At 39.7% G+C, this 16,119-nt stretch overlaps 1 protein-coding gene across 5 annotated transcripts in view; it reads left to right on the top strand.

Moving 5' to 3' along the window:
• SYNE1 (spectrin repeat containing nuclear envelope protein 1) overlaps positions 1-16,119 on the top strand; it is a 662,466-nt gene that overhangs the window by 243,609 nt on the left and 402,738 nt on the right. For all 5 annotated transcript variants that reach the window (XM_089694288.1, XM_089694287.1, XM_089694289.1 and 2 more), the window contains exons 14-16: positions 232-400; positions 3,387-3,483; positions 7,413-7,615. In XM_089694288.1, the coding sequence (XP_089550414.1) occupies positions 232-400; positions 3,387-3,483; positions 7,413-7,615 (469 nt within the window). The remainder of the gene's footprint in view (positions 1-231; positions 401-3,386; positions 3,484-7,412; positions 7,616-16,119) is intronic.

The following is a 16,119-nucleotide window of genomic DNA, read 5'->3' as shown; positions in this document are numbered from 1 at the left end:
AAAAAATGTTCTCCGTCAGTAAATTTTCAATGTTTTGTCAGTAAAAAATTTTGCAGGAGGTTGGCAACACTGGCTCCCATCTGTAAACTAAGTATTAGTACATATATGAACTTTATTATAAAAAGATTTGTTATTAATAACAGAAAGAACATGTGTGATTTGATATTCATTTGTAAAATGGCATTCTATATAAAGTACATAGTGACACAAACTGTCTTTCACCCTTTTCAGGTTTAGTTTTGTTGCCTCGTCTTCCCAGCTTCATATCATTAAATTGGAATTCATGGAGTTAAAGTATCGTCTTTTAGCACTTTTAGTCTTAGCAGAATCCAAGCTTAAGTCATGGATCATCAAATATGGAAGGCGAGAGTCTGTTGAACTGCTTCTGCAAAATTACATTGTAAGTTATCATTCACCCCTATTTTCAGATACATTGACTTGATTAAATACAGCTGTGGTCCATCATCTGATGATAGATACAAAGCCAGGACTATTGTTTATATGGTTGTCTTTCTTTAGTTGGGAATGTGCTAGACAATGGGAAGTTGTAACTTGATGACTAGGAATGAGCTGTAGTTCACATATCTGCTCTGAAAACTGGGGATCAAAGTGTGGTTTTGAGTGCTGTAATGAAGTTTTCTAGGAGGACACTTATCAACATACTTTATGTTGAGCAAACCAAAACTGATTACATACAGGAGTTTGGGTGCTCTCCATCACCTCTTCTCCAGATCATGACATGTAACATTAGATATCTACAATGTATTATTGCCTGTAGTAACACAGACCAATGCTCCTGCTTTGGATACAGAATAAAGAGCATAAACAATAAAGAATGGTCACTGAGGGGTTAACACATATTATTGAGACTAGTCACTGGGAAATTAACACATACTATGAAGACTGGTCACTAAGGGGTTACTGACTATACTCTGAAAACTAGTAAATAGGGTGCGAATAAGTAGACACTCAAGAGTAGTCATTGAAGACTGGTCATTGTGGAAATAACACTCATACTGTAGAGAATTTTCACTGAGGCATTAATACACATACTTTGAAGATTGGTCACTCAGGAGTTAATGCACATACTTTGGAGACTGCTCATTCAGGAGTTAATGCACATACTTTAGAGCCTAATCATTGATGAGTTAATGAATATACTCTAGAGTTGTCACAAGTTAGCCTGCAGCCTCTTGTGTGTTTACTCTTACCTTCTTGCTGCTCTTGATTCCTTCACATATAAGTCTGTGCTAACCGGTGGTCATCGTCTGCTATTCCCTGGGTTTTATGTCCTTCCCTTTCATCACTTCCTGACCCGCCTCCTAGCTGGCTTGTCTATTTAAGGCATGCTCAGTCTGTCCCACTTTGCCTGAGCAACTTCGTGTTGTTGGAGCTCTCGTGTGGTTCCTCTGTGAATTCTTTGTTGTCTATCTGTGTACCGACCCCAGCTTTGTTCCTGACCGTGCTTGTTTTGCACCTGTCCTGACCTCGGCTTGCCCATTGGATTCCCTGTGTCTTCTCCCGTTGTACCCTGCTCCCGCTAGCGGCCTCCTCCACCTCAGCTGGGTGTACCTTAGGGCCGTGACCTGGTCCCAGCCTGATACAAGCCCATCCCCACCATCAGGGGCCCTGGTGAACAAGCAGGCTGGGGCTTAGACTCCGCGCCCTGGGGAACCCAAGCCATGGACCTATAGAGCTCACTACCATAGGCGTGACAAGAGCCTAATAATTGAGAACTTACTGTATAAGTAAAGGCAAACCTTTTTTTCAGTTTTGGATAGAGTGGAGAGGAATTAGAACACATCTCAATTTTTATTGCTGTCTGTGCCCCTGTTAAGGAGATTCACCATCTCTATTTGTCCTTTTTACCATTATCATTGAAAGTGAAAGTAAAAGTAAAAGAAATCTCCGCAATGGGACACAGATGGTGAAAAAAAAATCAGACAGGGGCTACAATCCTCCATTGCTCTAACCAAAATAAAAAAAAATAGTTTTGCCTAGAGTTCTACTTTAATGCACCTGACTAGGATGGTCATAAAAGGGTTAATGCATATACTGGGGGAGGACCTAAAAAGGTTAAAGCACATACTGTTGGGACTGATCATTGAGGGGTTGACGCACATAATCTAGAGACTAATCACTAAGGAGTTAAGATATACTTTAGAAACTGGCCACTAAGGAGTTATGCACATATGCTGGAAACTGTTCCATTTAATCACATATTTTGACAACTGATAACAGATTGGGTTAAAGCATGGATAGGTAGTTGAAAAAAAAAGTAAAGGATAATGCTCAAACCTTTATACTGTTTTTAGGGAATGTTATAGTAGAGGAGTGGAGACAGACAGCCAGGATGTGAGGAAGAGTGTAGTCAGGGGACTGCTCAATGGCAGGTTCGGAGATAGGTTGGCACTAGCACAGTACTTAATGAGAGGGAACAGCAAGTATGGGTAGACACACAGATAATGATAGGGTGTACAGTTTTGGAGTGGACACTTTGATAACAGTAGCGGATAGTGTTGCCAAAGAGCAATTTGGAAGTAAAAACTGTCACTGGTGGAGGGAAAACTAGAGAACAGAGCATAAAGTCTTCATATCAAACATTGGCTGAATCCATAAAAGCAGGCAAAATCCCCTCGTGGTGAAACCAGAAATGGCCTTAAAGTTTCAGTTTTAATGTGTATAGGATTGCATTATAAATTTGAATTAGATGAATATCTTCAGCATCTGGACCATTGCTACAGTGAGCTGTTTATTCCTTTATTTCAGTGTTAAATCAAATGCAACATATCACCATGGCAACATCTTCTGTAGAAAGCTTTAATAAAGGACTGACACTTCTAACATTTTAGAGTGCACTTGTTGTCTACAGAATATAGACAATCATGTACTTGAACAACCTGACTGGCAGTTCAAGCAAGCTGTTTTTATAATCCATCTAATAATTATGTTAGTATACAAGCTTTTCTTAAGTCATTATACCATAATAAGAATGAGTTAAAGATTTTTGCTAACTCTGGGAAATTACAATCAGCTGAAATTGGCCTTGCGTAATCTACCATTGTTAGACAGGAAAAACTGACAGTCAGCAAATTTCATTAATGAGAAAGTCAGCTGTATGTTAAAAAATGTCTTAAGTATATCACCTTCATTTTAAATATTTTCTGGCAATGCCCTGCTAAGATTCTATTCATTTTCTTAAGTTCCTATTCAATCTGTTAAGATCCCATTCAAATACAAATATGATCAAAAGCATTTTAGCATAAATCAATAAATAATGCTTAGTGGCCTTTCAAAGGCAAGAACAAAAATGTTTGCATTATCATTATTAAACATGATGTGTATACTTAGTTTTCCCAATTAATTTATTATTTTTCATGTTACAGACGTTTATTGATGGCAGTAGGTTCTTTGAGCAATATGAGTTTACCAGCCAATCTCTTAAGCAAGCAGCTGAGATCTATGTTAAAGCTGAAGGATCAGGTAAGATTTTGTTATTGTTTATTAAAGCCCATAGAAAAGAATATATAATTTAATAGACCATTATTTTCTAAATGATTTGGCTTCTAACCTGTCAATTTATTCTTCTTTTAAACAGTAAGAAAAAAGTGCATGCTGTCAGTAGACATTCAATCTACTCCATCTAGATTTTTTATGTAGATCAGAAAAAAATACAATATCTGATAATTTTGGAGTCTTTTTCACCTTTTACACCTCAACCTTAAAATATGTTTAACTAACTTTTAACTACCATCCCTAGATATAAATCTTCTCTTTACCCATTTGATGACACTTTCAGAATTTCAGGCGCTTTGCAGCACCAATGTGGCATGTGCTGTTTATGGTGCATAGAGAATATTGATTGATGTCCTGCATTGTACATAAAACTTAAAACTTAATCTTATCAACTTAAAACTTAGAAAACTAAAACTTATTTAAAAACAGTAGTAGCTACAGTCAGGGGCGGACTGACAACTCATGGGGCCCCCGGGCAATAGGGGATCATGGGGCCCATGTGTCCTTGCCCAAACTCAAAAAAGCCTATGAAAAAAGGTACCAGGGGCATCTCATGGGGCCCCCTACTGACCCTGGGCCCTCAGCAGTGCCCGAGTTTCCACATGGTCAGTCCGCCCCTGGCTACAGTTATCATTTAGTAATGTGGATCTCAAAGAGACATATACAGTAGGTGTTGTCTAATGCAGTTCCCACAGTGGACATTTGCTATATGTTGTTCCAGAAACAACTTTTATGGTATGAAAGTAGGACAATAATTTACGATTCATTACATCATATTGGCTGACAGCTTAACCCTTTGAGGACCGTAAGGTTTTGGAACACCAAAAGAATCAATTTTTTTGTTTTTAAAGTTCGTACACTTCAGTTGCTGTAACTAAGCCATTTCATGAAATAATTGGCAAAAAGCTAGATCCATTTATTGTTTGTTGATAAGAACTAATATTTGACTCAAACCAAAAAAAAAGAGTTTTAAGTTCTTAATCAGATGATACACGCAATTACAAACATGGGGCAAATACGTCCCTTGATCCTCAAAGTTAACCACTTCCAGTCCAGACACTTTTACCCCCTTCCTGTCCAGGCCAATTTTCAGCTTTCAATGCTATCACACTTTGAATGACAATTGCGCGGTCATGCAACACTGTACCCATATGAATTTTTTAGCATTTTTTTGAGACAGATAAAGCTTTATTTTGGGGGTATTTATTCACCACTGGGATTTTTATTTTTTTTGCTATGTAAATTAAAATGTCCAAAAATTTTGAAAAAAAGTGTTTTTCCTATAAAATTTTGCAAATAAATAGTATTTCATCATAAATCTTGGCCAAAATTTATTCCGTTATGTTTTTAGTAAAACAAAAATAACCCAAACTAATTTATAACCAAAAATTATAATTTTTAAACTTTTTTTTACATTTTTTATTATTTTTTAATATTATTTTTTATTTATTTATTTATTTTTACATACTGTCACCCTAGCAGTACAGTGTCACCATGGTGACACTGTACTTCTTGTGAAGGATGATGAAGATTTTTTTTTTTTCTATACTGATTGCTTTTACACCCATAAAGGATGTAAAATCAATAATTTCTCCTTCTCTCTAGCTGCATTCTTGCAGCCATTGAGAACTACTGAGTGAGCTGTGATTGGTCACAGCTTGTCACATGGTACAAGGCTGTTGTGAATAGCCTTGTACCATGTGACCTCTGTGATCATTCACAGATTTCACACGTAGTAAGCAATGATGTCAGAAGTGACATCTTGCTTACTACTCTGCATGTGATCACTGACTGGCCAATCAGTGATCACATGATCGGGACCTCACAGAGAGGTCCCGTCCGACGATCGGTGTTCCATTGTGTCCGGAGGACACAGCGGGCTCAGGATCGCGGTGCTGCGCACTCCCAGGGAGCACGCACAAGCAGGGTGCGGGAAGGCCGTTTATAAACAGCCTCCCGACCCTGCACTGCCACTGTCCGGCCGTTTATATACAATGGCCGGACGGGAGGTGGTTAACTTACAAAGAGAAGAAAAGGTGATGCTTCTTTTGCAATATGGGTGTATATTCTTTTCTCCGACTGTATGTAAATGGCAGGAGTGGGGACAAATGCAGCAAACTTGTTTCTTTCTTGATTATGCAATAGGCATGGAAAATTAAAGAAAAAATGTTGGTATAAGTTTTTTTTATTGCAAAAATTTGAGCAAATACTGATCTGGTTCTTTAGTATATGTGTAAGGTTTGAGGCTAGCTGTCCACAGTTCACTTGTTTCCAATTGAACAGACCCTTGGAACATCTTTCTTATTGGCGATGCACATCCTATGTTCAGGGCATTCCAACTGATATCTCCATAGCTTGTGAATTGCTAACCTCTGCTTAAACATATGGGCAGCACAGTGGCTAAATGGTTAGCACTTTCGCCTGGCAGTACTAGGATCGTTGGTTCGAATCCCAGCCACGGCACTCCCTGTGCATGCGTGGGTTTCCTCCAGGTAATCCGGTTTCCTCCCACACTCCAAAGACATGCTGGTAGGTTAATTGGATCCTGTCTAAATTGGCCCTAATATGTGTATGTATGAATGTGAGTTAGGGACCTTAGAGGGTTAGGGCCTGATGTGAATGTACAATATATATATATGTGTAAAATGCTGCTTAAAAATTGATAGTGCTATATAAGTACCTGAAATAAATAAACAGCAGAACTGTTCCATAGACTATAGTCAATACCCATAAAGGTAGCACACCATATATATATATTACATCCCCGTATACCATATAAACCAAAACAATTTGTGTCATATGCACACTCTTTCTACAAAAAAAGTCCTTTTGTGATCATGAAATTTATTCACTGTGTATTGCTTATCTCCTTAACATTCAGTATTCTCCACCAGAGTCCCACCACCATTTACACAGTGCGCTCACCTGAACACATTGACCTATGTGATAAAAATAGGTCATGGCGCAGAGTCTCCTTTAAGGGGTCTTAATTAGCTTCTTAGGGTGCCCCTGGACTTTTTCTCTGGATATCCCTCTCCTCTCCTTAGTTCTTATTCTTGATACCAGTCATAATCCACAACCATGATCAGGAGGTTCCTCAGCTCAACACAAGTTAAAAAATCTCATGGAATTATACCTTTTTTATAAATTATAACACTTTATTAAGAGAATAAAAGTATCACACTCAGAAGTAAAATGCACTAGAATGTTAGTGCACCACCACAGACCAGTTTTAAAGTTAAGTGTGCATTGCCACCATATGGTATAGGCTCCAGCATCACTCACAAGCCAACCCAGCAGCGACTTCCAGGTAATGTAACGACATCACTAGGCTCCACCCCAACACTTTTCATCACAGTCTGTAACTTCCTTGGGTGACTTGTGAATTATATATTTCACAAAGAGTGTGGATATGACACAAATTGTTTTGGATTATATAGTATATTTGTTTATTACAGAAATGGGTATTTATATAAAAAGGGCATGGAATATATATATATATATATATATATATATGTGTTGTGCTGCACTTTTTGATGGCTTGATGGATGATTAATGTTAGGTGTGGGAAACACATTTCAGTGTAAACAGTAACATACTGAGACATGGACATGTAAATTGTTTTTTACACAAGGTTTATTAAGAGGTATAACACTGAGATACACTGATTGAGATTTGCGAGAAGTATTCATATAAAAACAATACTCAATATGCTTTTCATTCCATGGTTTCTAATTTCTGTACTTTAAATCTTACATATCTTTTTATCGCCAAATTAGCGGATTCAGACTGTGTTTCTTAACACCACAGATACCCTTTTTAATTACGGAAGATTTTAGGCATACAACTGTCTACCATCAGGAAATCATGTATGTTTATATATTGCTTGTATGCAGCTGAAGAAGCTGAAAGCGTGACAAAGTTTTTACATGAGACTACAATCCAGTGGAGGAACTTATCGGTGGAAGTCAGAAGTGTCAGAAGCATGCTTGAGGAAGTCGTTTCAAACTGGGATAAATACAGTGGTACAGTGGCCAGTTTACAAGCTTGGCTGGAGGATGCTGAAAAGATGCTTGACCAGCCAGAGCATGCCAAAAAGGTATGTAGCAAACTAAATTTACAAAGATATACTTCCTGGGCTTAAGGACCATGTTTGATAGAAGGTAAAAACTGCCATATTTCCCTATATCTACTAGTGAGTGGGCTTCAAGTGAACCTATGATTAACTCTTTAGTGCAAAGATTACCAGTAAGCGTGTGTACGGACCTAAGATTACTCAGTGTGTATAATGGTACCAACATTCCAAATACAAACAATAGTAGAGTAGAGTAATGGACATTTAACGTACTGGAAAAAGCAATTAAGTGCTTATGGTATCTGAAATCATCATCATTAATCATTTTTATTTGTTACAGTCATAAAATTGTGCATAATCGAGCCCAATACCAGACTCACACATTAAAAAAACCTCTTAGGATCTTAGGAACAATACCACCATGATCATATTCTCCAGGTTCCCCATCTATTATTTTGAATAATGAGAGCACCATTTTCTAAACTTATGTATATATATATATATATATATATATATATATATATATATATATATAAATGGGTGCAGCGCTAAAAAAGAGAACATCTAAAACATATATTGATAGTAAAGTGCTCAATTAGTATGTTCAATAATCTCTGAGACTATACATGACACACAATAGTGCATATAATAAAGTGCAAGGATTATAGTTCACATATATAATATCCATGTCACTACGCCGTGACTAATCAAAGATGCGTGTGATAATCGTCCACAATATCCCAGTGGGCTAGGTGCATAAACGATCTCAAAGATCCCAGTAATATGGTGAAAGGTGATAGAGTATCCAAATTGATAAAAGACTGCGCACTCACCAGATGCGCAGACAGTATGCGCATGTAAGAGATTACCCCTCTTAAGGTTAACCGGAATTCCCTCTGGTGTGTGGTCTGGTCTGCTGCCGCTCTCTGCTCATTCAGCTAATCAGCATGGCTCTAACCTTCTTATACGTGACTCTGTGGGTAGTGGGAAGCTCACACAGAGCCCCAAAAAGAGGAGGCCGAATAGCGTAATACTGTTTCCAATATTGAATTTCATTGTATCCAGCAGAAATATAAAACAAAAAACACAGCTACTGACCAGATTGTAGATTCAAGATGGCTGCCGGGCCCTCGTGGCGCTGGCGGTGTGACGCCACTACACTGTAGCTCCTCCCTAATAAATATATATATATATATATATATATATATATATATATATAGCATAGTAGCAACATTATTGGAGAAAGTTGAGCAATTGTCTCTATGCCTTTTGTTAAATAATTCCAAATTCTCCAGGGGTTAATGGTGGGTAAACAATAGAAATGATAAAAATCATCCGTATGCAATCATGTCATTGCCATGCTTGGGATCACAAACACCTGCAGGCAGGGCCAGTGCTAGACTATTTTGCGCCCTAGGCAGGACCAGCTACTTGCGCCAACCCATCAAAATAAAATGTTTTAAAAACAGTAGAAAATATTAAATCAACAAAACATGAAACTGCTAAATTTCTTTTAATTTGAAAAAATAAGTTCCATAAGATGTCACTAGCACCAGTATTAACCACTTGCCTACTGGACACTTATACCCCCTTCCTTACCAGGCCAATTTTCAGCTTTCAGTGCTGTCGCACTTTGAATGACAATTGCGTTGTCATACAACAATATACCCATATGAAATTTTTTAAAAAATTTTTTAAAAATAGAGCGTTCTTTTGGTGATATTTACTTGCCGCTGGGTGTTTTACTTTTTGTGTTATAAACAAAAAAAGAGCAAAACATTTGGAAAAAAAAAAGTTTCTTAGTTGCTATTATAAAATTTTGCAAACGGGTAATTTTTCTCCTTCACTGATGTGCGTTGATGAGGCTGCACTGATAGGCATCACTGATGGGCACTGATAGGCATCACTGATGGGCACTGATAGGCAGCACTGATGGGCAATGATAGGCAGCACTGATGGGCACTGATAGGCGACACTGATAGGCAGCACTAATGAGGTTGCACTGACAGGCGGCACTGATGAGCGGGCACTGATGATGGGTACTGATAGTCGGCACTGACTGGCGGCACTGCTGGGCTCTGACTGGCGCAACTGCTGGGCACTGGCAGCACTGCTGGGCGCCACTGACTAGCGGCACTGCTGGGTTGCACTGATTGGCACTGGTGGATGGCACTGGTGGGCACTGCTGGGCACAGGTGGGTGGCACTGCTGGGTACAGGTGGGTGGCACTGCTGGGCATAGGTGGGCAGCATTGCTGGGCACTTGTGGGCGGAACTGGTGGGTGGCACTGCTGGGCACCAATCATCAGGGCACCGATCGGTGCCTATCCCTGCTCTGACAACTGCCGGTTCTTGGCAGTACTTTCCTCACACAGCAGAACTGGCTGGCTGCAGTGCAGCCGTCATTAGGCTACCTGCGGTTGGCAACTAGTTAAAGACAAAACCAGTGTCACAGATAGACTGTACCTGTGGCTGGCAGTGACAGGGTGACAGTTGCAGTGAGGGGATGATGATAGAGCCACACTGACAAATCCCAGGCTGGAATTCCCCAGGTAATGGGGGGAGATAATATGCTGTGACTGCAGGCAGCTGAATTGAGCAATCCCACACAGTGACAGATCTGGCACAACAACACCACCACCAACAATTACACAGATCAGTAGGTCCAGCTGGCACTAGTAGAGCAGGCTGTGGGATAATGATGTCATCACTCACTGACACATTGCACATGTGATGGATGTCCGGCTGGTCGAGTCACTCTCACACAGACTTGAGATATCAGAGTCAGACATTACCTTTCTCCGCAGGCACAGTTCCGCCTCTGCTGATGAATGGGAAGAGAACGGCTGGACCTCCACAGTGGTCTGAGAGGGACACTGGAAGGAGCGGAAGCTCAGCTGTTACACTGGCCTCAGACATCCGGCATCTTCCTCTTTCCTTTCTTCCTCCCTTCTGCCACCCCTCCTCTCAGCTGAAGGATTATTCATGATGTAGCAGCATCCCACACAGAGAGAGTAAAGGCCTGTGCTGCTCCCAGGCGCCCCTAGGTGGATGCCTAGTTTGCCTAGTGCAAACACCGGCAGAGCCTGCAGGATAACAATGAGGCTTCAGTTTTGATAGAAGTTGCTGGTAGACCTTGAGAGGTTGTAATATTCAAAACTTCCACAAACTGACATTGTTTGAAGGGTTTTTCCGGGGGTTTATTTCCAGTGGACCATTTGGTCTGGTTTACACATCCTTTATATATAGTTCTGTGGGGTTGTATTCACCTGTGATCCCTGGCAGTGCCTTATTCCTGCCTTGTAAATGCTGATCTCTACATGATTGCATATGGATGATTTTTATCATTTCTATTGGTTACCCACCATTAACTCCTGGAGAAATTGGAATTATTCAACAAAACATGCAGAGCTGATTCTTTATCTATCTCAAATAATGTTGCAATCAGGGGCGGACTGACAACTCATGGGGTCCCCGAGCAACAGGGGATCATAAGGCCCCTGTGTCCTTGCCCAAATTCAAAAAGCCTATGAAAAAGGTACCAGGGGCTTCTCATGGGGCCCCTACTGACCCTGGGCCCTTGGGCAGTGCCGAGTTTCCAAATGGTCAGTCCGCCCCTGGTTGCAATTATTCTATATATATGTTCTTTTATAAGATGGTGTTCTGATTATTCAGAATAATAGACAGGCAACATGGGGGATTATCTGCAGTTGGGGTCAGATGTATGAGACTGTACACAGTCAGCTGTGTCTAGGCTCTGACATCTGTCCATTACCACAGGTATCTGCTTGGTGTATGGCTACATGTGAACAGCACCAGCTACTGTCAGCCTGTCATTTGTTTATATTGGCTGAGCAGTGTCAGCTATTAACATTGCAATTATTCTATATATATGTTCTTTTGTAAGATGGTGTTCTCATTATTCAGAATAATAGACAGGCAGCATGGGGAACATGAGCATGGTGGTGTAGTTCTTAAGAGGTTTTATTATGTGAGAGTCTTGTTGTATCAGGCTCAATCATGGGCAATTTTCTGACCGTTCAAATGAAATTTATAAATGTTTATGCAACTTTATGAATTTTATCGCTTTTTTTGGTACCTTAAAAGTCCCTTACTCTTTCTCCCCTACATATCCTTTACAGTAAAGAAACACATACTTGTTTTCCTTTTGTTTTGGCCACCAAAAACAAAGATGGCAAGTCTTGTTTAAGTTCCAAGTCATGACTTACAGAGAGCTAAAAACTTTATACCCACCTTCTTCTGACTGTGCTAGGTGCATTGAGCAAGTAATCACCAAGTACTCTAATATGAAAGGAAGGGGACTAAGTCACATGCTCCTTAGACCTGGTAGGACCAGTTATTTTTCATTGGCTCCTACATTACCTACATCCAAAGTGGTGAGTTTATTGGAAGGTAAGTATGTGCAGATATGCAGGGCAACAGTTAGTAAACCTGTTGTTTTGATCTTCATTACCAAGTGATGACACACCAAAAGCTGTGATCTTTAATCATTTGTCATTGGTGTTTTGACATTTGTAACCCTTCATAACATCTAATGTTTTTCAAGGACCCCTGATGCATATCTGTTCTCTTATTTACCCCCAAAAGTATACAAAACTATTGTCTATATGTCCAAAGTAGTAATCTAAAACTAAATTAAAAAAACATTTCTAGCTTGAGTTGGGGTTTAAAATAATCAGAATTGGAGCATTTCTGAATATCTTGGAGCTACAGTTACATGTAGTCCCATCCTGACAAAATTAAAATGGAATTATTCTAGATTAAGTCTGTTAATGACTTGTTAATCTTTGTACCTTAAAGGTATAACAGGGCATATGTATCTTGTTCTGTGCATCTATTTAGGAATATTAGCTAACTCTAGCATTCTGGATAGCCTAACTGCATTCACAATTATTATTGCCATGGAAACACAGACTTACCAACATTGCAACTAGTGAGTTAATTATAGAACTATTTGGTTATCCATTGTGCTTTAATTGTATTAATAGATTATATTGCCCCCACACTGAAATATAAAGCAATGAAATGCTCGGTAAAATAACTTCAATAAAGAGCAGTGAGGTATTTGAATATCAATCAACCCCACAGCTCCATTTCATTGATTGCAAATTCCAGGTGCGAGTTAGCCAATGTACCTAAAGAAACATAATCTATCACTAAAAAGAAACAAAATATGACATGTATGATTTAGTCTGTCAGTGGTATTAACACAGCAGTCTTTATTTTTTTAAATTCCTATGAAACATTGTTTCATTACCTACTGATCCTGCCAGAAGATCTATTATTTTTCTACTTCCTGTAACAGGACAAGCTGTCCTGCACAAATGTCAGTTGCAGTTATAGAAAGTTCCAGTTTGACCTGCAAAATGGTCAAAGCAGCTGTCAATCAACCAGTGAGGTGCTTTGTCTGTATCAGATTGGATAAAGGCACAGTTGTCTGCAGTTTACACAGGAGGGTGATGTCAATCCATCAGCATTGGGAGCTTGTAGTCACCTTGTTAAGGAAAGACTCATTGAGAGCAGAAACTGGCAGGATCAACAAGTATTTGTATATTTTTATGTATGTGTTTACTCTTTATTATATATAATCCGTACACAGCTAAATTTACATGGAAAAGGGGGAGTGTTTTACACAAATTTAGTATTTGAGTTTACATATGCTATGCATTTATTGTAAGTTTTCTATTGTTTTCACAATAAACATTGATAAATATTTTCTGATGACTTTTAAATTGGGCTGATTTGCTGCTGTATTCTACAGTACTTTGTTCCCAGCTAATAATCTACACTTTAAAGTGGTATTAAACTCATTATTTTTATTTATCTGGGCCCCTGCAGCTTTATGCCATAATGTGCTACTATGCATTGCATACTAGCACAGCAGAACAGACCTACCTGTCAAAGGAAGACCTCCAGCGCTGGGCTGTCAGTGCAGGGGCACTTCTATCTTCATCTAATCTTTTTATTCCCGGGCTGCTTGAATGGATAGGCCACTTCTGATCTTTTAAATGGCTGGGCCACATTGATGTCACTTCCGCATATGTGCATGGGAGTCACATCACTAGGGCAAAGAGTGGGTGACTTACTGCATTCCGAGTTGCACTTGTGTGACTCAGTATACATTACCAATGACAGGCAGGAGGAAGCATGTATGACATTTATGCCATAAAAACCCTGCCTGTCAGCATTTTTTTCAAGTTTAAAACCACTTTAAGAGCTTGCATTTTGCTTGCTAAAAGGCTGGAGGGCTCTGGAGACCTCCCAACTAGGACTACTGCCATACTTTTTTTCTGCACTGCTGAGTAAAGAAAACTGTTACATCCATCAATGACCCAAAGTATTGATAGAATCTTGATTTCTGAAGTCCCAAGTTCACTTGAGTATTGTATTTAACCACTTGCCCGCTTCGTTAACTGACAATTGCACGGTCATGCAACACTGCACCCAAATAAAAATTAAGATCCTTTTTTTCCCACAAATAGAGCTTCCTTTTGGTGGTATTTGATCGCCTGTGTGCTTTTTTTGTTTTTTTGCACTATAATTTTTGCACTATAAACTATTTTTGGCCGACAATTTTGAGAAATAAACTATAATTTTTGCTATTGAACATGTCCAGTAAAAAAAATTTAAAAAAACAAATTTCGTCATAAATTTACGCCAAAATGTTTTCTGCTACATATATTTGCTAAAAAAAAATCCCAGTACGTGTAAATTAATTGGTTTTCGTGAAAGTTATAGCGTTTAGAAATGTCGGTATACAGTATATACTGGAATTTTTGTTTTTTTTACTAACAATGGCGGCAATCAGCGACTTATAGCGGGACTTCAGCGGGCATTCTGACACTGGGGGGAACTGACTTGGTGTCACTGACATCCCCAGTAGCACCAATACAGTGATCAGTGCTAAAAAAAAAGCACTGACCCTGTACTAATGGCACCAGGCAAGAAGGGGTTACCATGAAGGGTGATCAAAGCGTTAACTGTGAGCTGGGAGTGTTTCATTGGGGGGCGGTGGGTTGGTGCTTCACTGTAAGCACACTGCTCTGGATGGCTGTGCTGTGCTGTGCTGTGCACAGCCAATCAGAGCAGTGTGCCTGAGCTAACAGGGAGGAGGACTGTTCGTAAACAAAGCAGCCCACCTCCCCATCGGAGATTCTTGGTAATCACTGGACGCCGGTGGGAAATCATCGGCCGGGACCTGGTGATTGACAGCGTGGGTAGGGCACGCGCGCCCCCTACCCTGCAATACAAAATCATATACAGTTGTGTTCAAAATAATAGCAGTCAGACATCACTAACCTGATCAATCACTGTTTTTGGTAGAAATTATATTTCTACATGGCATATAATTTACTAGCAGGTGTAGTAGAGTAATAGAAATCCAACAGACCCAACAGTCATGAAATGCATGCTGCTGATTCTGTGTAATTGAATCACTAATTGGAAGGGGCATGTTCAAAATATTAGCAGTGTGGAGTTCTATTAGTGAGGTCATTCTTTCTTTGAAAAACAGGTGGCAATTATTGCCCTTATTTAAGGAAGGAAGGCAGCAAATGTTGTACATGCTGGTTACAGTGCATTTCACGCTGAAATTCTGAGGAAAATGGGTTGTTCCAGACATTGTTCAGAAGAACAGCGTACCTTGATTAAAAAATTGATTGGAGAGGGGAAAACATATAAAGAAGTGCAGGAAATGATAGGCTGCTCAGCTAAAATGATCGCAAATGCTGTAAAATTGCAACCAAAACCTGAAAGACGTGGAAGAAAGCGAAAAACTACCATTCGAATGGATACAAGAATAGCCAAAATGGCAAGGACTTAGCCAACAATCAGCTCCAGGAAGATCAAAGAAGGTCTAAAGTTACCTGTGAGTACTGTTACAATTAGAAGACGCCTATCTGAAGCCAAACTATCTGCAAGAAGCCCCCGCAAAGTCCCACTGTTGAAAAAAAGACATGTGCTGAAGAGGTTACAATTTGCCAAAGAGCACATTGACTGGCCTAAAGAGAAATGGCGCAACATTTTGTGGACTGATGAAAGTAAGATTGTTCTTTTTGGGTCTTGTGGCCGGAGACAGTTTGTCAGACGACCCCCAAACACTGAATTCAAGCCACAGTACACTGTGAAGACAGTGAAACATGGTTGCGCAAGCATCTTGATATGGGGATGTTTCTCATACTACGGTGTTGGGCCTATTTATTGCATATCAAGGATCATGGATCATGAATACATCAGAATACTTGAAGAGGTCATGCTGCCTTATGCTGAAGAGGAAATGCCCTTGAAATGGGTGTTCCAATAAGGCAACGACCCCAAACACACCAGTAAACGTGCAACATCTTGGTTCCAGACCAACAAGATTGACGTTATGGAGTGGCCAGCCCAATCCCCGGATCTTAATCCAATAGAAAACTTGTGGGGTGACATCAAAAATGCAGTTTCTGAGACAAAACCATGAAATAGAGAAGAACTGTGGAATGTAGTCCAATCATCCTGGGCTGGAATACC

This window comes from Staurois parvus, unplaced genomic scaffold (genome assembly GCF_062004578.1).
Source record: "Staurois parvus isolate SC_StPar_1 unplaced genomic scaffold, SC_StPar_1.0 ptg000657l, whole genome shotgun sequence".
NCBI classification, from domain to species: Eukaryota; Metazoa; Chordata; class Amphibia; order Anura; family Ranidae; genus Staurois; species Staurois parvus.
Note: the sequence above shows the minus strand (reverse complement) of the source record. Positions and strands in the feature narration are given on the sequence as shown.